The sequence below is a fragment of the Parasteatoda tepidariorum genome, chromosome 7, assembly GCF_982258835.1.
Source record: "Parasteatoda tepidariorum strain Cologne lab strain chromosome 7, Ptep-v5.0, whole genome shotgun sequence".
Lineage (NCBI taxonomy): Eukaryota > Metazoa > Arthropoda > Arachnida > Araneae > Theridiidae > Parasteatoda > Parasteatoda tepidariorum.
In genome coordinates, this window is record NC_141761.1 from 91,014,967 (window position 1) to 91,040,660 (window position 25,694).

Here is a 25,694-nt window from a genome sequence, read left to right on the forward strand (position 1 = left end):
TTTGTTGAATATACATAACATTTATTTTGAATATCAAAATTATGAAACATTTATTAACAAAACATCACTTTATTACAATTCTATTTTCGAAGACTTTTCAGGCACAACTTCATCTAACCATTTCAAGTATGGTGGATTTCCTTGCTGAATCTAAAAGAGTGTAAAACTAATTACAAAACTCATGTAAATCTTAAAAACTTGTGTTAATGATCAACATGTTGTCAATGCTAAAGTTAAAAAGCTCACCATGAATTATTACACTTATTTAATATCAATTGTATTTAATTTAAAGATGCTCATAATAATAATTATCAAAAGATGCAAATAATAATAATAAACAATTATTCATCATGAATTATTTTTATATCACTATCATATAAATTAAATTTATACATCAAAATTTTATTTAATTTAGGTTACCTAAACTATAAAAAAAAATATTAAAAAAGCTAAAGCATGTTTATTATAAAAGTTTTCAGCAACTTGAAAAATATATGATTTTTTCAAGTTTTCATTAATTGTGATGATGCGTGTGATGCACAAACGGAAAATATTAATCGATTTTAAAAAACTTCATGCTATTTTCACTCTATCAACAACAGGCTGCTTTCCCCCACTTAAACATTCCGCAACTAAAATATTTATTTTTTTCGTCCGATTCTAGTATGTAGGCCTTGTAGTAAACCAAAAAAATCAGAATATTTTTCAAAAAAATTAGAACAATATACATATACTATACTACTTTTTAAAAAAAGGGCAAACGACCAACTAAAAAAATAAATAATTTGTTCTACCTAAATATAAAGGCAAACTTTATCGCAAAAGAATAATAAAATACATTATTCTTAATTTCAAACTTACTTTTTTTAGATAAGAAAGTTTTCACAATTTGCAGCATAATTTTATTAACAAAGCACTGAACAAATCATAACAAATTAAGATGAATAAACAGACATTTTTTTCTAACTATGCATTAAAAAATAACCAGCGTTAATTAGTTAATATAATAAATTTAAAACCTCCCAAACTCTTCCTCCATTTTAAACTAGGGTTTCAATAATTTAGAAACAAAAACACAGGGTACCACTTAACATTTCTGTACATAAGTATTGTCTCTAAGTTTGAACTACAGAATTTTGCAATTTTTACTTTAGTTATTAATCAAATATGCATCATTAGTTAAATAAAATAAGTTTAAACAAAATTCCTAATTTTTCAATTTTTAAAATCAATTATTTTAAATTCCACATTCGTATTTGCAGAAAAAGAAATGTTCTGCACACCCAGAAAACTGGAATATCAGGACTAAAAGGCAAATAAAAACAAAAAATTAGGAATATCAGGACAACTATAAACCCTAAATTATATCAGTAAAATCTGTCCAAAATAAAATGTCCAGTGGAATGCAAAGGGTTAATAAAAAAGAAAATTTCGAGCAAATGTACTTTAAAAAGTAATAACTTTACGGACAAAATACACAAAATTCCTTATTTAAAACCTGCAGGTTTAAATTTCATTTATTTGAATAAAAACTATAGCCAATTGTAACAACTTTCAGTTTAGGACCAATAAAATTAGCTGATTAACATTACACTGATTACATGTAAACTTAACAGAAACTAATAATATAACTATAACAAAAAATATTACAACATATACTTACAGGAGTAGATATAACTTCACACACTTCATATGGGTGGTTTTCTCTAAATAATAAAAAGACAGAAAGTTGAAAACGTGTTTTAATGTAAGTCTTAAAAAAAATAAGATAAAAGTTTTTCTTTCAAATATTGTGAATTACGTTGCATTTTTAAGTGTACATTATAGATAGTAAACTTGATAAAGAAATTAAACATTCTACTTAAATTTGTTATTACTTTCATACAGAAAATAATTGTCCAAAGTATAAAAATACTTTTTAAAAACAACATAAATGTCAAAGAAGGTAGTATTATCATTGTGCTTGAGTATAACAAAGAACAAAACCATGTATAAAGAACAAATTAAAAAGGGCAAAATTTTTTATTCCTACTAAATTCATTGTTTTATACTTGATTTAAACACTATTGCGATTCAATTCAAAAATATTAAATATAATTTGTGAAAGATAAAACTTAAGTTACTTTGTTACAACTTTTAAAATAAATTAAAGTCTTTAACTGACAGAATTATTTGCTTACAAAAAAACATCATTAACTAACTTTAAAAAAAGGGGTAACATTTATGTAAAATTTAATTTTCCCTTTTAAAATTTAAAACGCTGCAGTAGAAGAGTTACTATAATGTGCATAAACTAGAATAGCTGCTATAATCTAAAAAAATAATAATAATAATAATATTTAAATTTTCTTACAATGAAAAAATATTGGAATGTTCTTAAATTTTGTTTCATCGAGTTTGAATTGTAACAACTATAAAAAAAAATTCTTTAACTGGTTTTTAAGATAGCCTTTGCATAAAAGTGATAATCATAAAATAATTTCCTTCGAATATAAATAAACTATAGAAATTTTTTGATTTTTTAACTTTTAAAGAGTAAAAAATAGTTAGAGTTTTGTGAATTAAAAAATTAATAACTTAAAAAACTTCTTAAGTTTGGGAAAATTATAGGGGTCACGTGCCCCTCTCCCACGGACGCTATGCATATGACTCTGTTTATCTTTTTTAAGAAAAGTTTAACTATTGTAAGAAAGATTAATATATTTACCTCACATATTTTGTCAGTTCTTCTAACCTAGAAGTTCTTGATTTAATAACCTACAGAGTTAAAAGTAATTATTTGATTAGTATATTAAATAATTTTCAAAATGAAAATAATTTTGTTCAATTAAGAATTATAGTTGCTTACTATCAAAATTGGGTATTTTGAATAAATAAAATTATGTAATTAAATAAAATTGAATAATTTAATAAATAAAACTTGCTAAATACTTGTCATTTAACTTAAATAAAAAATATAAATAAATTTCATTGAAAAATATAAGTAATGAAATTAAACAAATTTGAATGAACTAATTTATTTGACTATAAAGAAACAAAAGAATTAAAACAAACAAAAACGTTGGTTTAAGTAAGTTATATGAAAAATTAATACTGCAGCTTTTAATTTTTGACTTATATGAAGATAATTATTTTAAATAATTATCTTCACATAAATCATAACCTTAGTCTATAAATTTTTAATGAAATTTAATTATTTTTAAGTAATTAAATAAATAAAAGTTGTTCAATACTTGTCATCAAACTTGAACTAATAACATAAATATTTTCATTGAAAAATATAAGTAATGAAATTAAACAATTGAATGAAATAATTTATTTTATTATAAAGAAGCAAAAGAATTAAAGTTGCAAAACAAACGAAAACGTAGGTTTAAGTAAATTATATGAAGAATTAATGCAGCAGTTTTTAAACTATGAATTATATGAAGATAATTACACGAAGAATTGATACAGCAAGACCAAAACGTTTTTTCGGTTTTCTTTTAAGTTTTGCAGCTTCATGTTTACATTTTTAAAAAATTAAAACCAATGTTAGACTAAAATATTTTGCAAAGTTTCCAATTAAAAATCAAAGGAAGATGAAAGGAAAATTTGTTGCTCAATACTTGCCATTAAAACTTCTGAATCCTTTTGTATTTCACCCTTCCATTCATAGCTAAATGAACAAATATTAACTTTTATTTGCATAAGCAAGACATATCATTTTAAATTCATCAGGACTAAAAAGCATATTTAAAGCTGGGATTTTAAAGACATTGATGACATTTTAGAGGCCTAATAAGACATTTTTATACAAACAAAATTTCGATATTATTAAAAAAAAATGACATTTTTACGAATAGTAAATCATCTTAGACAGTAACTAACTAAGATAACTGCCGAAACATAAGATTATAACATAAAATTGTACTTGTAAGTATATTCTTAAAAATGTAACACTAATAAATAAATTATAATTAACATAAATTTTTATACAATAGCAATTTATTAGATGAATGACCTTTATTAAATTAAAGAATGTGTAATATGCTGAAGTAAATGTCTCTAATAGAATACAAAATAAAAATAAAAAAATTAAATAGTAAACAGAGGATAATTTGAACACTAACTCTCTTTCATAAATAAAGACACATTTTTTTCTGCCTAATATTACTAAACAAGGAAGAGAATTAAGTAGATTTTTTTTAATGAAAACATTTATAATTGAAATCAACACAAAGCCTGTGTGCAAGTATTACTTTCAAACATAATTAATAATCAGCTGCATAAATATTCTTAGTTTATTCCTCTCATTGAAGAGTTAGTTTTTCTTTAACTGTTCTTGTTTTTTCAGAACTCTTTAAGTGGGCTCATTAAAGCAGAGTAAATGCTTAGCTGCCCTAAATGCAACAAAAAGAAATAAAATTAAATAAATATATTATGCAAAATTTTGAAAAGAATCCAAAATATTAAAAAAATTGATTTTTTTATTTTCATTTTTTTTTTTTTTTTTTAAGAATGATGGAAATGAGATAGAATATGGACATCTAGAAATGGAATTTTGTACACACATTTTGAAGCATCATCTGAAACAACTAAAGTTACAAATATATTAAATTTTGTATAAAAACCCAATTACAAAAAAAAAAGGGGAAGCATGTCAATGTAATAAAAATAAGTTATTATAACTATTTTATATTAAAAATAATACACTTACATTGATTGCACCCCAGGTACAATATTCACACATGCAGCAAGTTTTTCTTTCACTAATCCTCTGCAATAAATTTTGTTATTATAAATTCATTCAATTAAAGCATAAACAATAATTATAGTTTTCTTCTTCTTCCAAGTACACATATAGATTAAGTAGTTATTCAACTTTTAAGATGTAACTTGATTAACACAATGGTTGATACTATGTTTGTATGATAACAATAAATGAAATTAAATTACAATAATAAGAGACAAACTTTTAAATCAATATTTATCAAATTTATCAAGCAACTATTTTGATTAAATAAAACTGGGGAACAAATTTTTGTTGCATTTATACATTATACTATCTGTACTGTAAATTATAATCATATATTGGTATACAATCCAGTAATCATATATTTAGATTAATTGTAATCATAATTATATGTAATCATTTATTTTTACTTGTAATCACAATTATAAATAATTGAATGCAGCAATTGGTTATGTAATTACAATTACAGTTGTAATCAAAATTATGAATGTTTGTAATCATGATTGCAAGCAATAGATTACTGTTACAAAATGTAATCGATTACCTTTTTGCCCTATTTTGATGTAATCAGAAATAATGATTATTTGTAATCAGAATTACCTGTAATCATGATTATAAGTAATTGATTAAGTAATTATCTGCAATCAATTACGGTTTTTAATTGATACTGTACTTGACGCCCAACTCTGGTGCATACAAAGTGATTTCAAATCATTTTTTAAAATTATTACACTTTTAAATGTGACTCAAAAAAATCCTGATATTTTTAATGCTATGTTATTATGACATGCGAGTTTTGAATCAAGCTTAAAAAGAATCACTTTTTTTATGTGCTCCATTTGCGCCAATTTTAACATAAAAATAAGTGGTTTTTCTAGCATTTTTTTTTTTTGTCGTATTTTTCTATATGATTGTAAAAATTCTGATATTTTCACACAATATTACAAATCTGAAAATTCCATTCCTCGCAATTTTTTCTATAGTTTAAAGAGCTTTTTTTTTTAATATTTAGGATGTATAAAATCTCTGATAATGAAATTAAAATAAATGTTTTGAAGTTGAAGTATATTTCCTACTAAATGTTGAATCTTATTTTGTGCTGTAAGAGCTTTGCTTTAATTTAAATCATTTTAAGTCCCATAAACTTTCTTTAAATTAAAGTATTTAACTTGCATTTATTTTACTCACTAGAATATTTTATTTTTAGTATTTAAGTTAAAATCGTATCATGTAATGCAATTTAAAGAAAAAAAAAATTTGACTTTTCCCATTGCTTTATTTACTTTAATTTAACAGATTTTTTTTTTTTTTTTTTTTTTTTTAAGGGATTTTTTTTTTTTTTTTAAATAATTAATTTTGCAGTCTTTAATTTTAAACACGTAAAAGTATTTTATTTTATGCAAACATGCTACATGTGTTATCTGATAAAAAGGACTCAGTGCCTTAAACAATGATGTTTATATATGACTTACTACTTATAATTGCTGTAACAATGTCAGCCGAAATACTTAAGCAAGTGAGTTTCCATTAGTTACTCTGCTGTGCCTGCGGCCCTTTACTCAAATAGATTGTACACTTTTATTCTAAGGATTAAAAAAATATTCTTAACTTGTATTAACAATTTATTTACAAAATATAAATTAATAAATAGTTTTTAAAACAAAAAAAAAACAAAAAAAAACAAAAAAATTTTAAAAAAAAACATTTATCTTTAGTGTCTTGGTTGAAAATTACTATTAAGTTGGATTTGAAAATAAAAAGTAATTATGTTATTTATCCAATGATTGTTATGAATTACTTCTGATAAAATTTATAAGTTAACAATATTAAAAAGAAAATTTATGTTGAAAAAATGAAGTGTTACAATCTTATGAATATAAAAGATATTTAAAAAGTCATTGTTCATTAATTCAGATATAAAAAAACTCACTAATTTGAATAATCAAACTAATTCAACACTCAGACAAAATAATTTCTTTGAAATATAAAACAAATAATTAATATATACTTTTTGTAAATTAACCTACAAGCAAAAATACAATTTAACTGGGACAAAAGAAATTATCATCAAGCTGGTGCATAAAAGATATTGTAGCCTTGAGACATGACATAAACAGAATGTCCTTTAAAAATAATTTAATTCTGATATAACTTTGAATATTTTTAGCGCATATCAAAAATAAAAATAATAAAAATATTTTTTTTTTCTTTTGAAATTTAAAAAAAAATTCTTTATATATTTTGGTATTCTATAATTCATAAAAAATAAGTAATATGAAAGAAATAATATATAAAACACAAGTAAGTAATCTTACTCAGGAATTTTTCGATAGCAAAATCAGATAATACAGAAACAAAAAAAAGATTTTCACACTTTTATAAGCACTGCCTAATAGTTGAAAGAACTCTTTTTAATGAATTTTCTTTCTTCAAATTTAAAATTCTTTTCTTTAACTATTTTTATAGAAGTACTTTATTTATGTCAATATAGAGCTGCACAATGGGCTATTAGCAACAATCTGAAGACATATCATTACAATTTTGATCGTTTGCAGAGGGTACGCCCTCACTTTGGTAGCCCAATGACCTATTCCCAAATTCTTGATCGTAAAACAACTACTGCACAACCTCAATCCCTTTGCAGGCTGATCAAAATGGTCACCTGCCCACAGTGAGTTAGTGATGCTTGACTTCAGTGATTTACTGAGATCAGTTTTAAGATCAGTTCACTGTAGGACACTATTTTTATAAATAATTATTCATAAAAAATTTTGTAAATAAAAAAATTAACAAATAAGTTATCTTACTCAGCAATTTTTTTAGCAACTTCATCAGACGGTGCAGTCACATATGAAACTGAAAATATGCCTTGAAAAGTTTTATTAGCACTGCCTGCCATAGTTGATAAAACTCTTCTTAATGGTCCCAAGAAAGTTATCATCAATATTAAAACCTGAAATATGAAGAAAAAAAATCAAGCAATCAGACTACCGAATAAAGTGTGCGATTTTATTATCAAGTTTTTAAGATAATACCGATCATTCTATCAATCAGACAATTAAGAACTAATTTAAGGATGGTCATGTGGGGCTCATTCCTAAAAAAACTGATTCCACTTATGCACTTCTGTAAAGAAAACTATTTTTTTACTTTTGTGTAACTTATTTATAAAATAATTCTGTGAGTATCATTGCTTAACCTTAATGAAAGTGATTCCTTGATGTATGATTAGTTGTATGTAATTAAAACTCCTGATTCTTCAACAACAAAAAAAACTCTTTTCTTGCTTTGTCTATTAATAAAAGGAATGCCTATAAATATGCTTATTCAATAGATTAATAAAGAGTAGAGAATTTATAATCTGCTTAATGTCACAGATCATTTGCATCCTTTTTCTTTAATCTTCGAATACATTTTAATTTTCAAAACATTGTTTGCATTTAATTTTCTTTTTTCTTATTTCATGCAAAATTTTGTAATTTATGAAAACTGTTTTTAGTAAAAACAACGTATTTCAAAAACTAAAAAAAATTACTCTTTGGTTTTATTTTTAAAATAGAGACCTATACTGTTTTTTAATTGGAATTCACTTTTGGTAAATAAAGACCCAGAAATGTAAAAGTTCTAGTTCTAAAGCCCAGTAGTTTCCAAAATCTAAAGAAATCTCTGCAAGAATATCAACCGGAGCCCCAGTCCCCAATCAAAATAAATGAATTTTGCTTTTGAAACTTTAAAAGTAAAGAGGAAGGAGGTAGGTTTGAATGGTGCGCATGTAATTAACTTCCTACTAAAACATTTTGGCTTTAAATCATGAAAAAATATTTTTCTCAGGAATCAGAATTTTGTAAGAACATCAAAACCAGAAAAAATTTGTCCTATTACAAGAAAATTCTTATTGATACAAAAAAAAAAATCAAAATAATTACTCCTTATTAATATATTACATTTCATATTAATAAACAATGTTATTGTATAAAAGGCTGTGGTTCTATATAAAGGTTTCTTGAAAGTTTTGTGGCTAAGGCAAATTGCGGAATATAAATGAATCTCTGCATTCGACCTTAAACTTATACTCAGAAAGTACTATATAGTCTTACATTTCTACACATTCCTTTGTTACAGAATTTTGCCTCAGTTCATTTGCATATTTAAGCAATAAAACAATCTGAAATTCTTTTTAAATTTAACTGAATAATTTTTAAAAAAAACTGTATTTGAATAATTTTGAATCACTTGACATATCCGAATTATATAAAAATAAAACATAGCATACATAAATTTTTTCACATTTAGAGGGTTGAGATATAAGAAGCATCGCGAATTTCATATCATTACATATGGATTCACTTTTAAGGAACAGTTGTCATTCTTTATTTCAACAGATAATTTTTATTTGTTTTCACCATTTCAGGATATGTATGGATTACTTTACTAAAACCAAGTGGGTTACAACAAACACAAAAGTGGAAAATTTTGAAAGATTCAATTTAGCAACAATATTTTTTTCAATCCACAATTGTAATACTTTCATAGAATAAAGACTCAGCATATTTTTTCCAATAGTCTTATCATCTAAAATTAGAATTTCTTTTTCTTAAATTCATTTTCTTTAAAGAAAGTTCACTAAAATGAAATTTATTTTTTTTAATTTCCAACGGCAAGACAGGAACAATTATAAAAAGAAATATTAAGATAATAATAAACTTAAAAGAAGAGACTAACGTCATTGCCTTAAAAGTTCTCTAACACACGAGTCACAGAGTCGCTGTAAAGTGATGAATATCGAAAAGGTTGTGTTTATTCAAAATTAAATAACAAAACTGCTGATTTTGATTATTGTAGAAATAAATTCTCAAGAAAAAAAAAAATTTATTCAATTAATGTAGATACATGCAAGTTATTGTGAAAGTGCATATTTAAGAAATAAATCAGACTCTTAATTGAGTCTTGATTCTTTTTTGCACCATTTGTTTTTATTAAGTACTCAAATTTTATTAACTCTGCAGCAAAGAATATAGAATTTATTTTGAATAACCAAAAACTTTTCATTGAGGGGAAAAAAACAGAATTGATATTTCTCTCTTGCCAATATCCATTAACTAACAAAAAATATACATTTGAGTAAAAGTCTACAACCCTCTTATTTTGGTGTTTTTAAAAGTGAAAAAACAGACGAAATTATTTAAAAGTGTATCTTCCAACAATAAGTAATTAAGATAGAAATAATAGGAAAATTGAAATTTTATGTAGGGTAAAAGCTTCAAGTGAGATTCTACATTCTCACCAAAGTTTGTTCCAATTTAATTATTATATAAAACAGCTTTCAATTTTGTTATGAATATTACACTGTTTTTATTAATTATAAACACACTGTGCTCACAAAATAATAAATGCACTGTGTTTTTGTATTATCATTATTTTCCTTTATGGAATCTTAATTTTCTTCTTTAACTTTGGCCATAATAGAACATTGTGGTAACAAAATATGAGATATCAAGCCTGAATAGACTAAAAGCCACTTTTAGATCAATATTCAAAAACGTCCTCTATAATAGAGAACAGGGGACCAAAATATAAATGTTTTAGATTCTTTTTCAAAAAAGAACTCACTCTAACACATTGATTTAAAATGTTTCATTAAAAACGAAAATTAATTACTAAACACATGATACATAAAACTTTATAATAAGCCCTATTTAATCTATTGTTTTATCAACGAATATGTTTTCAAGATGTAGAACTTTAAATATAAAGAATGTATAAATAATTAAATAAATGCATAAAAATTACAAAATTAAATAAAATCTTCATCGATGTGGTTCTAACCGAATTGCAAAAAGTGTTTCTTTCCCCTCGATCTTTCCAATAAAACAGAAAAATTATCAGATATTAAACAGATATTAAATTAAGAGTACTTTTTTTGTTACCGGAGTGATTGATGAATAATTTTAGAATTAATTTTTTCTGATTGATGCGGTGCTGATATTGCCACCTATGCACGTTACTAAAATACTCATTATTTTCGTCATTTGACTATTTAATTTTTATACTATTTATTTCTTCATAATTTTTAACTGAAATTCTGCATTTTTACTGCTTTATATTTTCATTTTTGAACCATTTTCCACTTCCAATCAATCATTGATTTACCACTCTCGAATTAAAAAAAAAAATTGGCAACTTTTGACTCATCTTATTGCCGCGTTCGCCGAAAGGAAAGCGGGAATATTTTAAAATCTTATTGTCGTATTCGACAATTGAAATTAAAGCTCTTAAAAACTAAATTTTCTTTTTTTTTTAGTTCTGTAACTTTATTTTTCAACTCCCAAATACTTTCACTATGTTTGTTTACAAACGAGGTAAGGGTTGTATACAGTCAATTGTTTTATTTGTAGCTTAGATTAATAATCCATTGTTCAAAGAAATTGCGCATTAAAAGATTGTGTGCCTTCTTTATTTATTTATAAAATAAGTTGCAAAAGCAAATGAGGTGGCACCCTCCGAAAATAAATATTTTATTTGTAAATAATTTATTGTTTTATTACAATCTTTGATTTACAATACGTTCTGAACGCAATAGAGCACAGAACATATAATTTTCGAATTAAAATTAGTCTGTATAAGGACCAGATCATTTCTATAAATTCCTACTATTATTGTATTGATCATTCCAATTATTATTGTATTGGTATTGTATTATTATTCCTATTATTGTATTGATCACGGGTCTGTCTAGATTTATCTGAGAGGTACCTATTTTGTGAAAATTTTAAATTATAATGAAAAATCAACACAAGAATATGGATTTCTCTTTTCTTTTGAGATACAATAATAAAATTTTAAGAAAAAGTATTTTGTGAAACTACCGTTTTTCCTAAAGTTGAGTTTGTAAAGGTACTGCTAAACAGTATTAAATTTGGCCTCTGTTGATTATTCCTATTGTATGGAATAAAATATTTAAACTTCAGTAAAAAAATTATTTTTGTATACATAAAAAAAATCAAATGTATGCATAAAACATGAATTCACTCTGCTCTATGCATTGATATACTTAACTTTTTTGTGTCTTGCCCTTAAACCCTTGAAGATCAATTAATTTTCAAGAAAATGGTCATGAAAGTGCCTTTTTTTTTATTCAGGTAATACTGTACATGATTAGTGCTGACATCTAGTTTAAGATAAACTATCTACATTTACCTTAAAAGAAATGAATTAGTTTTATTCTTATTGGCGCGTTACTACTGAACACTCCAGGCTGGGATTATCACGGGTGGGAGAAATAGAGGGCGAAGCCTCACCCCGTCATTTTCACGAGAGCGAGAAGAATACTCTGATACTCTTAAGTAATTGTGCATTGTTATCTCTTTTGATCAAATTACAACTCTTTCATAATTTACATTTAATGTCTTCGTAAATCATACAAAATTTTTCAGACTGTTGTAAATGGGAAACCGCTGCATGGGCAACTCATATTTTGGAAATATTTCAGTTACGGTATCTATGGGCACTAAAGTGTTGTGGTTTGCTCACGTTTGGCAAGTCTTTTGGTGAGACAGGACTGTTTTTAATGTCATGTCGAAAATAACAAAGACCCATATCTGTTGAGACATTTCAATTCAATTGTTTAAAATTTAGGGGATATTTCTGTAGCGTAATATGTTAGGTCAGCTATAATCAAGGTGCTAAGTGGATTTTGAACTGGCAAATTTTCTGTAAAATAACGCTTGTAAAAACTTGCCCTGGAGTGGCTATGAGTTGGTCCCCTTCTGTGATTTTTTTTTTTTTTTTTTACTTTCTCATGGTTGCTGCCAAAACTTGGCAAATTATTATCTGTAACAAATCACATTGCAAAAATTTTCTAAAATTTCAACAAAAAGAAAAGAGTTTCTTAAAATATTCAATCTTTAATCAGAAAAAAAAAATTAAAATTGACAGAAAAGGATTTAAAATCATGGAAAAAATATAATAATGTATTTTTCGATATGATTTTACGAAAATTTCTTATTGTAATGTAAAATAAATTTATTTTTAAAAGTTGCCTACATTTATCGCTCTTACATTTTCTATTGTTAATTTTAAATTTCAAAATATTTCATGCAGTTTTCTAAAGTTATTTTAATTGCTCAATATATCACAGAATTTCAAATAAAGTTGTAAAATAAGCATCATTTTGCCATTAGTTGACAATGTTCCACATTAAAAGTTAAAAAACAGTGTTTTAAATTATCGATACTTCTATTATTTTCTTTTCTTAGTTTTAAATTTTATTTTAAATAAATTGCTACATTAATTAATTTTAGTTAACAAAATTTCTTTCTTGGTGTGTGTTAAATTCTAACACATTTCAAATTACATTTTTAAAAATCTTTTGATTCTTGAAATTGAAAGTACAGATTGAAGTAAACATTTAGAGCTGTCTTAATATAGACTTGCATAGCTGTAGAAAGTAAATAAACGTGAACTTTTTTCAACAAAAAAAAATGCAAATAATGTTAGTTAAAAAATTTTCATTTTAAAAATCCAGAGGGAAAAAAAAGAAACCACAATTTTAAATTCAATTATGGTTTGCTAATTGAAACTTTGCTTTAATAGTTAAAGTACAGGGTCTGTCCAGACCAAATTTACTGCCTTCACAAATTCAATTTTCTGAAATTTCACAAAATTCTTTTTCTTGAAATTTTATTTCTGTGCCTCGTAAGAAACGATAAATTCATATATTACCATATATTTGTGTTGATTTTTTAATTTTCACAAATTATCTAAATTTTCACAAAATCAGTAGTACCTCTCAGAAAAACTTAGACAGATCCCTGAAGTATTCTTTATTTCATCTAGTCTTTAAATTTCAATCATGCATTTCTCTCAAAATGTTTGCTTTGCAATCAAAGCTATGTATTATAATGAAAAATTATTTTAGCAAGTTAGAATTTCTAAAATATTGTTATTATAGTTTTAATATTAATTTAGTTTTGATTAAACATTTATAAAGTTCTTTTAATCATAAATAAAAGCTCTTACAGTGTATTTGAGTAAAAATCAAAAAAATATTATTTTTTTCATTTTTTTAAAAAATTATCAAAAAAATTACCAACTTTGGTGGTACATAACAGAACTCTTTATGCATAATTTTACTTTTAAGATGTGGATAAACTTTGGAGTAGGATGTATGTCGGTTTCTGTTTTTATTTTCAAACTGATTTGAATTTTTTATGTTTGGAAACTGTATCGAACTTAATTCTTTGGAAAACAGTCGTAGAAATTTTTTTTAAATATTTCTGACAATTTAAATGTGAAATGTATTGTGGGTCATTATACATTCTCTTAAATTTGATCTGAAAGGGAAGATTCTAAACATGGAATTAACCAGGTGCCATATGTCAGCGTTGTGATCGTAAATTCCTAGTCAAATGAAAGTTTAAAGATTATACTAATGCCATTAAATAGCACGTTTTTATGAAATATGAACATTACAAAATTTTGAAAAATAATTTTTTGAGTTTTAAAAAGGTATGCTTTTCCTCGTATTTATAATGAGGTTTAAACTAAGCCTGAAACTATATTTTACCTCACATTTCTTAGGTTCTAAAAAAAAAATAATAAAGCAAGCAACAATAAATATAAACATAAATCTTTTCTTTGGGGCTCATATAATCTGTTTAAAAAGAGGAAAAAATTAATTCAAGAAAACTTTTGTGGTAAGTAAGAAAAGCTTAAAAATAATGGCTAAAATTCTACTGATAATTAATGCTGATTTTAAATGATAACTCGAAAAAATTATATGAAATAAACAGTAATTAAACCAATATTACATGGATATCGTAAAAAAAAGATAAATAATCTTCGCCTATTCGTTTTATCCCATCAGACCATGCTTCTAATTTAATTAATCTTTATCTTTTTATTGATTTTTGCGGAGTATACTTGGTGTAAATGAAAACAATAACTGGAGAAGGAGATTTAACTTTGAACTGTACAAGATTTATAAACAACCTTTTATTATTAAATACATAAAAATAAATTGAATGAATTGGATGGCCCACGTGATTCGAATGAGTGATGACAATACAATAAATAAGATACTGCTTTTTAGACCCACTGGAACAAGAAAGCGGGGAAAGCCGCGGTTGAAATGGGCTGACTCAGTGGAGTCTGATTTGCTCGCAATTAATGAAAAGAATTGGAGATCAAAGGTGAATCAGAAGTCGTAATGGAGAAATCTTCAGAGGAAAGCATTGGCTCACATTGGGCTGTCTGGCCAACTATGATGATGATCTTTTTACTGATATAATTATTTTTTTCTTATCTAGATGGCCGTAAAGAAAATGTCATGTTTGACAAAATTACTTCTCGAATTCAAAAACTGTGCTATGGGCTACACATGGATTTCATAGATCCGGTAAGATAATTTGATTTTTTTTTTAATTTACATCTATAATTATTATTATCAAGTTTATACTTTTTTTTAAAATTGAATAGTCAATGGTTGCTTGTTATTTGATTTAATTTTTATTATTTAGGCTGCTATTACTATGAAAGTAATAAGTGGCTTGTATCCTGGTGTCACTACAGTTGAACTGGATAACCTAGCTGCTGAAATTGCCGCTACTATGACTACAAAGCATCCAGACTATGCTATTCTAGCTGCTCGAATTGCTATCTCCAATCTGCATAAAGAAACGAAGAAAACATTTAGCAGTAAGCTCAAATTTACCCACTTTAAATTTAGAAAGTTATCTTTAATACTGAAAATATTTTGATTAAGTATGTTTTAAGTATTTCTGTTAAAATAAGATGATTGAACTGCAGTAACTCAGTAGATAAAGTGTTCACCTCCAATGAGGTGACTCGTGTTAGAATCTTAGCAGTAGCTGGTTGATACGAATTCTGCTCCTGCTCGCGCCAACTGCACTACTGATGTAAAATATCCTCAGTGGTAGGCAGATCATGGCTTAAGATCCATATGCCGTTGGGCTAATCTTGGGAGGTTTTTCTTTCCATGTAATGCTAACATAGATTAATTCCATCAAAAAGTCCTCCACTAAAGCTAGTTTATCCCAAAACTTGATTCAGAGTTATGATGGCTCAGGGGATAAAATGTGAGGTAAACCGGGTTCGAATCCCAGCAATGGCTGGTCGATAGGAATTTTGCATCCAGCTTGCACCAACCACAGCGCTGGCATAAAATATCCTCAGTGGTAAGCGGATCATGAGATAGAGTTCCCTTGACGCCAGGCTAAACATGGGAGGTTCTCATGATCTTCCTTTCCATGTAACACAAATGCGGGTTAGTTCCATCAAAATGTCCTCCATGAAGACAAATTTCTCCCAATACTTGATCCAGAAGTTCCTTTGTCTTCTGGATTGAGTTCAAATCTACAAGGCTATGGAGTTGAACATTAGTAGGCGTGAACCCAAAAATTGGGTCGGCTGTTCAATGACGGTTATAAAATAAAATATTTTTAAAAAAATACTTGTCCCAGGAATTCTTTTGACTTCTGGTTATGCTCAAAATTACAAGGAATTAAACATTGATAAAGGTAAACTCAAAATTAGGTCAGCTGTTAAATTCCATTTATAAAATGAAATTTTTTTTTAAAATTAGGTTTGTACTTATAGTTATTTACTGAGTATTTTAATTCAGACCACCTTGCAGAGTATTTTATTAGACTGAGCTATTCTCAAGGTTCTTTTCTATTTTTCAAAAATTGTTCATTTGTTTTATAGAAATTCTTAGAAACATGTGAATTAGTTATTAATGCATTTAGTTAAAATTTTGAGTGCTTCAATACTTGTAAAACTAAAAGTTTCACCTGTCTTCTGGGGGGTGTCTATCTAATTTTTAAAAAATAGAAACATTTTATACTTGCTATTGCTTTTATGTTTTTACATTTTAGTAATTCTATTTTCTTCCTAAATGTAATAAAGTTACTTATTCATTCAAACCTTGTGTTCTAACTAATATTAAATTTGTAAAATATGACTTATACAAATATATTTTAAAATGTTGGTATTTGCTTGTTATAAATTATTATTTTATCACTTTTATAACAAAAAAAATTTTATTTACAGGCGTGATTGAAGATTTATATAATATGATAAATGAGAAATCTGGGAAAAAATCCCCTATGATTTCTGATCATATTTATAATGTTATCATGGAAAATGCAGAGGTAATGTTCCATTATTTTGCGATACAACCTTTATATGTGAATGTATTTTATTGTCTATACAACAAACAATATTGTAATTGTATTGTCCTTATGCTATTTATATACCAAAGAAAAATTATATGTTACATCTTTTTATTGGTGCAACAGAATTATTTGAGATACATTTTAGCCTTAAGTAAATAGTTTAGTAGAATTTCATATATTGATATTAATAAATGTTTTCATTAATTGATATTAATTATAATTTATATTAATTTGAAATACTACAAGTAATTATCAAAACTGCCAGGCTCGTAGAAGAATGAAAGTAAAAAATAAATATATTAGTTAAAGTAAATTTGTGGAGTTTCAATTGATTTAAATTGAAGCAAAACTGTTATAGTTCAAAATAAGATTCAAATTTGGTTGGAAATATACCTCAACTATAGGATATTTATATTTAGTCTATTATTAGAGGTTTTATAAATATTAAATAATCAACATTCTTTTTTTTTTCCCCCTAAAAAAGTTGTCGCTTAACTTCAAATCAAGAAGTAAACTTTTTGCATATTCCTCTAGTAAAATTCATTATACAGGGTTTAAATGAGCTTTTTCATTTTACTACTTTATTTATATTTAAATAATATTAAAATAAAAATATTAACTGTCTTGATGTAATTTATTCAGAAAAAAGCAATCTAATTACTATTTTTAAATATGTTGATTCCTAAAACTTGATCCAATCCTGTCACTTGTAAATTATCTATAAATAATTATTTTAAACTGCAAGGTTCACAACATCACATAGAATTTTTCTTAATATGCACCTCTTTCTTAGTCATGCATTTTTTTTAAGTAAATAAAGTTGTGTTTGAATGAACGTATCTTATCATTTTCAGAAACTGAACTCTGCTATAATTTATGATAGAGACTTCAATTATAACTATTTTGGTTTCAAGGTAAGTAAAAATATTTTAACAATATTGATGCTTGTCTGTTAAAACTTCTTTAATATTTTTTCTATGCAAAAACTGAAGTTATAATTAGGGGTGAGAGTTCTTCATTTTTCCGTTAATTTCTGATTTTTACTCGACTACCGATTTTTATATGATCTCTTAAAAAATGTGGATATCACAGAAGCAAAATCTGGAGTTCTGTCTTGAAAGTGGTATTTTACTACAGATCGAAAAATCACACATTGTTTTTCTTCTCTCTTAAAAGGATTACTGACGCCATACACGGTTTCAAAACACCCAAGACTCTCACATCTCAAGATAAACTTCATATTTTAGTTGAGTTTGTCTCAATGTCACATGAAAAGTTATGATTTTAAAAACAAATAAAGCAAAGTTGAAGTCCTGTGGAAGTTTTATTTCCCTTGACAAAAAAAGCCCTTCTACTCTTCAAAAAGTGTTCTGCCCTTTTTCAAAAGAGGGGTAAACACTTATATAAAATTTAAAAAGAATTTTTTCTTAATAGTTTATTTGTGATAAATGACAAAAGCAAATTTTAAATCACTCTTTTTTTTCTTTTTTTTTTAAATAATTTATTTCAATCAGAAAATTGATTGATGATTTTTATCTAAAAAATTTGTAAATTATTGGGTCAGTTTCATGACAGAGCTTTTTGGAGTTTCCTTCAACATTTGAAAAATAAACAATCATTTGACAGTCAACTTTTAAAACAATCCATTTCATACAGCGTCATTATTATTAATTTAATTATGATTCTTTTATCAATATCATTACTATCGGAAAAACAAATTACTAAGAGAGTTAAAATCTTAAGAATGCCAAATAACAATTTACGATTTTTAAAAATTTAAGAAACATTCTTGCTTTATCTAGTTTGAAAATTCTGCTTAAAATACACCAATCAAATTCTCAATTTCTAAAAGTATATTTTATATGAATTTTTGTTGTGAATAAAAAAGTTAAACAAAAAACACTGCTGCTGTCGCTGCATTAAAAATATTTTGAATTAAGAGGGAAAATTTGTTTTTAAAGCGTTTTGATTCAATACAAAATCATTTGCTTATAACAAAAAGATAAGGATTGAATATTTCCACTTCTAAGATTAAAACAAATTTAACCTTTTTGTATGTTTTCAAGCGATACCATTAGAACATCTTGGAGCTAGCTCTAAAAACTCGGGAAGCTGGCCCATTCTTAGTGTTGAACTTATTTAACATGTAGTTGGTGTAGAAATATAATGAAGAAAGACTTGTTCTGCAAATAGTAATTTAGAATATTATAATTATTTTTTAATTTTTATCATATCAATATTAATTTTTTTCATGATCTAAGTTAATTTTCTCTTGATTCAAAATCTGCCGGGGAATTTAGTCTTTAGTAAAATAATTCATCAAACCATTGAGCTTGAATAAAAACAACTAAGATTTTATTTTTTCAGTGAGTAGTTGGTTATAATTATTTACCCATTTTAGTTCGAAATATTAAGTACTTAAATAAATATTATTATAAATTAAATAATATTTTATCAGTGTTATGATTAATTTATGTAAAAGAAAAATTCATATTTTTGTCAATCCTAATTACATATCTTGCCGTAGCCAGGGGTCTGTTTAGAAGAAATTTGGGTCTGTTAACGGACCCTTCACAAAATATCTTTTCATAAAAACGAACCCTTCACAAAATATTTTAACTTAAAACGGACCCTTCACAAAATTATTTTTCTTTTAATCGGACCCTTCACAAATTTGTTTATCTTCATTATTATTTTGTTAATCGAATAAACCCTTTCCAGGGCAGAAAACAAGAAAGATGGATGGAAAGGAATTAAGTTTTGCCTTCGACAGACGATTCTTCTATTATTCGTCCGAAATTAATATTCTGCGTTCAGCAGTATAGGCTTAATACCAAATATTTGTATGTTGCATCTCTAATTTAGAAGCAGCAATTGTTGTTTATTTTTTAAAATTTAATTTTTTTAATTATAATTTTACAGTGTTGAGCATAATCTTGTATGTCTTTACAATTTAAAAACTCCTTGAAAAAGTTTTTTTTTTTTGCTATAACAGACCCTATTTGCACAAATTCATAAAAGCGGACCCTAATTGAAAGAATGTGAGTAATTTTTTCACGAAAAACGGACCTTTCACAAAATGTCTGGACAGACCTCTGATTGCTGAACTATAAATATAAAATCTGGCTTTTTTTCTATATTGTATGTGTGTGTGTATATATATATGTATATGTATATTATTTTCAATATTTCATTTTTAAATATTGGTTTGTAAATTACACTTATTTCTATCTTCTAATTATTATTTTCCATTTGTTGATCATAGTGAAAAGAAAATTTTATGATGTTCTTCTGAACAATTTTTACTTATTGTAATACATTGCTTTTGTTTTGTTTAATAGACTTTGGAACGTTCTTATCTGTTGAAAATAAACAAAAAAGGTATGTTTTCCCACCTAATAATATTTTCTATGTATAATTAGCTTTAATGTCATCATGATCAAATTACTACCATTTCCTCTTATTTAAAATTAAGTTATGTATATATTGTCAAACATTAATTAATTTTTCTGAAACCATCTATTAGTATATTACTTAGTTAAATATTATTTTGTTAAAAATTTTCTCCTTTAGTTTAATTTTAATGGTAATTTTTTTTTTTTTTTTTTAAATTTTATTTTCACTTACTTAAAAATTATAAAATTAAATGAATTGAAAATAAATACTAATTATGTTTTATTTGTTTCTTATTTATTTATAAAAAAAAAAAAAAAAAAAAACATTTTCCACTTACAGTGGATGAAACCTATTTCTTCTGGGGGGGGGGCAATTTTTTCCTCCTTGGTTGAAATTCACCCTCCCAAGAAAATCATCTAAACACAATTTGTCTACTACTTTGAAAGTCAGAATTTTTTTTATTTATTCTACTCTAGTTGCTTTGAAAGAATGTTTGTAAATGGTTTTTAGAGTGCTTTATATTAAATTTTATTTAATTGGAAGTGTATTTTATTCAACCAAATTTTGTTTTACTAAATTTCAGTGGTTGAACGACCACAGCATATGTTGATGAGAGTATCGGTTGGTATTCATTCTGATGATATTGATGCTGCCATTGAAACATATCATTTAATGTCAGAGAAATGGTTCACACATGCCTCCCCTACACTTTTCAATTCTGGAACACCAAAACCCCAACTCTCCAGGTAGAAAAAGAACAATTCTATTTTGCACTGAGCTGTATTTTTATACTTTTTTTTTCTAGAAAATGGAAAATAATAGTTGAAATTAGGAATTTAAAATGTACTATAAACTCTTAACTGCCAACTCTACTGGATTTTTCCAGTTTCTCCTGGTCTACTGATTTAATTAAAATTCTTGTTTTTGTACATAGTAAAAAATTTCTTAAAATTTAGTAAGTTTCCTAAAAAAATCTCTATTGAAATGGAATTTTTGTTCAGATTATTGCTTGCTTGAATGTTTAAATATGCATTACCGATACATAATAAAGCGAGGCTCATTTGTACGAATCAGTTTAAAACTTTTTTTTGTTCTAAAATGTTCAATTTTTTTAAATTTATTTTGATGATCATAAAATTGCCTATGTGTAAAATATTGAGTACATTATGCAACTTACTATTATTATGAAATTTGTATTATTTCGTAAAATCTACTGGATTTTTCCTATCCATGTTGGCAACTGTGTTGCTTGCTTGAATATTTAAATAAGTATTACTAATACATAATGGAGCAAACCTCAGTTATAAAAATCAGTTTAAGAAAAAAAAAAAATTTGTTATTGTAAAATATTATTTTTATTCAGAGCTCTCTTTTTAAATTAATTTTTAAAAAATCTTTTAAATGGCTTTGATGATTTAAATTCCTATTAATATTTGAATTTTCAGTAAACATAATACATAACATTTCAAGTCTATTTAATGTCAATCATAGCTAGAAAATATTGCAGTTTTTCTATTTTGAGGATTAAAATTCGCTATGTGTAAAATATTTAGTACATTTTGCAACAATTATCATAAAATTTATATTATTTCGTAAAATTTACGGGATTTACATAATACATAAATTTCAATCATTATGTGATTAATTAAATATTAAAAAATCAATCAAATATGCATTGTTACTGTTACAATGATGTGTGACAAAATCTTTAATTGTATTAATTTAATCTTTCAATAATGACGTTCTCCCAGCGCTGGAAAATACAAGTCGTGAAGGAGGAGGAAGGACGACTGTGATTGGATGGGGGGTCACGGGACTGGTACTGGCGGTTTTGCACACCACGTGCAAGATGAAAGCTAATTGAATGATGTGGCGAAATGCTCAAACAGTGACCTAAACGTGAGGGGAATCATTGGCCTAGACAAGGACAGTGGGGTCATTCGACCTTGATTCTCAAAAAGGTGAAAGGATGACACGAAAATGTGTTGCTATTGAGAAAGAAGAAGCATTTCCGTTTCTCTTTAAAGGGCTTGGGGTAAAATTAAATTTAGAAGAAAAAGAACAAAAATTGTACAATGAAAGTTTAAATTAATACAATTAAAGATTTTGTCACACATCATTGTGACAGTTACATTTGAAAATTTTCTGTAATAATATAAATAGATTAGTGTTATAAGTTATTTGTCAAAATAGAACTTTATCTTTTTTTATTGCAAATTCTTTTTTGCTATATTTATCATATAGTATGAATATTTCTTAAAATTTTGTGGTTTATCATTTTTGTGATAAATACCTTAGATAATGCTCTTCCATAAAACTATTTTCTAACTAGCATTAAAACAGTCAACCCAATTCTGAGTCTACAACTATTAAGGTTCTGCTCCATAACTTTGTAATTTTGAACCCAGCCATGAAGACAAAAGCAATCACTCTATCCTGAGGTACCGTGGCTCCGATAAAAACTTCATCAAAAAAATTAACATTTATATAGTCTCCGTGCCGACATTGTCTCAGAACGTTTCTGAATTCTTGCAGGAAGATTTTTCCTGCAAGAATTCAGTAAAGTAAAATATTTTGCTTTTCTTTTCTGCAGAAATTTTTGAAGGATTTTATCTTTTCTTCAGAATTATATTCAAAAAATGCCTTTCTCGCTCATCGAAGTAGCAGAAAAGGCTTATGATTTTTCTATTCTCATATGAGAATAATGAAAATTAATAAATAATAAAGTAAAATATTTGGTTTTCTTTTCTGTAGAAATTTTTGTTCTATTTTTCATGCAGTTATTACTACTGATTTCCACATAGCTTTCAAAATCTGATTTTTTTTATACGATATAATTTAATGCCACAACTGAATCACAAGATGAAAACACTTGTTTAGTAACCTCTTTTGAGGAGTCCAATTTGTATAATTTGTATTTGTCAATCTCTTCTTTTTTCGGTAGTTACTGCTACAGATTTCACAATTTCTTTCTCTTTTTTTAATGTGATGATGAATTACAAAATGCGAAAAACGAAATAATTGGTGTGTTATCTTCCTAAAAAATGTGAGAATATCGTCCATAATATTAGAATTAAAAAAATATTACATTGGCAATTTTTAAAATAAAAAAAAACTCCAATTTATTTATTTATCTTTGAACTTAACGCTTCTGTTACTTTAAATTAGTAATTTGTATATTTGTTATTTTTAAGTATCTTGCAGAAAGATGTTAGCATAATTACAATTTATAAACACTTACTTGCTTTATAAGCACTTTAATAGCTGCAAGGTTTTCTTTGATCTGTTTATTTTTTCTGTAAAACAGTTATCTTCATATTTAATTTTTAATAAATGATTATTCAAACTGCAAGTAGGTTGTCTTATTGATTCTTTATCACTATACTTAAATAACTCTGCATCTAGTCCAAGAGAATTTTCCATATTTTACAATCAACTGGTGATTTCTGGATTCATCTCTCTCCCTCCAGAATCGAGCTGAAGGTATCTCGAATTCCGCTAAATGGGTGTACAGACTTAAAATTGCCCTCAAAAAAATAATTTTGTTATCCTTTTTTGCTTTTTTCTGTGCTGATGATGCCAATCCATTACTGTTGTGCCTCTTGAAAACCGATGGTATTAGTGAACCGCTTCATTTGTAGATCAATTCAGTGATGCTTGAACTTGGGGATTATTTGCTAATCAAATATTTCATCTGGTTAAGGGCAATCAACAACAAAGCCACAATACACATAATAAATTTCCCAGTTTTGTAATTTTTAAAAGATCTTTCTGATTGTATTGAATTATCATTTAATTAATGAAACTTTAATTGGGTGCCATTCTATTATTTACATATGTAATGCGATTTTATATATGTGTTCCTTTTCTGCTAAATTTGCCTTATCATAAATAAGTGTAAAGGTAAAATGAAAAACCGATTTTTGGAATAAGACGAACATTCATAGGTTATTTTTTTTCCTGATATTTTGCTGAGTTTTTTCTGTGTTTAGATGCTGAGTGCTTTGATTTTAAATCCTGTAAGTATAAAACCTTAATTTGTAACTAACAGATTTAATTTTATTCTAGCTGTTTCCTTCTCACTATGGAGGGTGATAGCATTGAAGGTATCTATGACACTTTGAAAAAGTGTGCTTTAATATCTAAATCTGCTGGAGGCATTGGAGTAAATGTACACTGTATTAGAGCTACTGGAAGCTACATTGCTGGTGTAAGTTTTTGCTATCTTTTATGTTATAATATAATATTATCTTTTATGTGTCAGCATTGAATCTTAAACTTATTTGCTTCTTTTTTATTAAAAATTCAATTAATTAGAAATATTGTCCTATTTTGAATAACCATGAGGAAAGCTTTGTAAAATAAATGTTGTGTTAAGTGTACTTATTAGTTTGCTGAAATAGTTTTTAGCTAAAAGGGCTAAAAAATTAGAACTGTAACATGCATTAAACTTACATGAACTTGTATAATTGTAAGATTTAAACAAAAACTTCCAGGCTTAAATCTTTAGTTAAATCTTTTTTTCAATTGTAAGATACTGACATCGGACATGATTCTCAGTATTTTCTTGATTTGATTTAATAATAAGTTGTCAACCAATTCTGGAATTTCAAAAATCTAACATCTCGAATTGTATAAAACCAATTTTTACCAATAATAATAACCAATTTTAAATTTACAAAATTAATCATGCATAATAAAGTTTTTAATGAAATCTAGATTTGCTTCGAAATAATGTTCCTGAGTAATTTTAGAGAGGAAAAAAAAATTTTAAAAGATTATTAAATGACAAATAGGCATTGAAGGACACTTTACAAATAGACATAGTTATTGAAGGACATTTCAATTTATTCTATGGAAAATGAATGTTATTTGTTCAATGTATGGTTTGAAATATTATCTAAAATAATTATTTTTAATAACTCTTTAAACCTATGAAATCTTATCTGAAGAATTGGCATGTACTTGAATATATTCATTAAAATTATCATTTTACGCATGTTTATCATTAAAATTTATTCTCTTGTTATTATTCCCTCACTTTAATAGACTCATAATTTTTTTTTAAATATTATGTATGGCTGCTGTGTTATGTTGTCTCCCATATCTTATAACAAAAAAAATCAAATTTCTGACCCATTTTTTTACAACTCATAACTCCAAAGCTTTTTAAACTGTAATTAAGGGATGTTTGGTTCACGCATTGTGGTTTAGACACTCCAGATGGTGGAAATATTTTTTCTTAATTAAGGACTGATGTGCATGAACAGCCGCTAATCATAAGAATAAGTTATTTTGTGATTATTTAAGTAAAGTGTATCTTAATTTATTTTTTAAAATGAATCTATTGCTTTTTGAATACAATGTTT

At 25.9% G+C, this 25,694-nt stretch overlaps 2 protein-coding genes across 6 annotated transcripts in view; one reads left to right on the forward strand and one right to left on the reverse strand.

Moving 5' to 3' along the window:
• On the reverse strand, window positions 1-10,786 carry LOC107443882 (protein CutA homolog). Of its 5 annotated transcripts, none has more exons than XM_016057889.4 (7): window positions 10,651-10,786; window positions 7,543-7,688; window positions 4,700-4,759; window positions 3,613-3,658; window positions 2,708-2,757; window positions 1,664-1,706; window positions 1-150 (listed from the first exon to the last, which is right to left on the reverse strand). In XM_016057889.4, exons 2-7 carry the CDS (start codon window positions 7,674-7,676, stop codon window positions 73-75), a joined length of 411 nt encoding a protein of 136 aa, XP_015913375.2. In that variant the 5' UTR covers window positions 7,677-7,688; window positions 10,651-10,786; the 3' UTR covers window positions 1-72. The 5 variants fall into 5 exon arrangements, with proteins under 5 accessions (XP_015913375.2, XP_071039252.2, XP_015913373.2 ...); XM_071183151.2 differs by having other exon boundaries at window positions 10,663-10,782; XM_016057887.5 differs by having other exon boundaries at window positions 10,562-10,691.
• The window catches only part of RnrL (Ribonucleoside diphosphate reductase large subunit), a 25,441-nt gene continuing 10,435 nt past the window's right edge, over window positions 10,689-25,694 (forward strand). The window contains exons 1-8 of the mRNA XM_087168265.1: window positions 10,689-11,094; window positions 15,043-15,131; window positions 15,253-15,430; window positions 16,805-16,905; window positions 17,784-17,843; window positions 20,271-20,310; window positions 20,909-21,071; window positions 24,394-24,535. Of these exons, the coding sequence (XP_087024391.1) occupies window positions 11,076-11,094; window positions 15,043-15,131; window positions 15,253-15,430; window positions 16,805-16,905; window positions 17,784-17,843; window positions 20,271-20,310; window positions 20,909-21,071; window positions 24,394-24,535 (792 nt within the window). The 5' untranslated portion in view covers window positions 10,689-11,075. The remainder of the gene's footprint in view (window positions 11,095-15,042; window positions 15,132-15,252; window positions 15,431-16,804; window positions 16,906-17,783; window positions 17,844-20,270; window positions 20,311-20,908; window positions 21,072-24,393; window positions 24,536-25,694) is intronic.

Coding starts and splice junctions, on each gene's coding strand:
- LOC107443882 (XM_016057886.5), bottom strand. CDS start 10,546: ATGAAGATTTTATTTAATTTT. Junction 7,689..10,525: donor TGAAGATTTTATTTAATTTT/GTAATTTTTATG, acceptor TTCATATTTCAG/GTTTTAATATTGATGATAAC. Junction 151..1,663: donor GTGAAGTTATATCTACTCCT/GTAAGTATATGT, acceptor ACACTCTTTTAG/ATTCAGCAAGGAAATCCACC.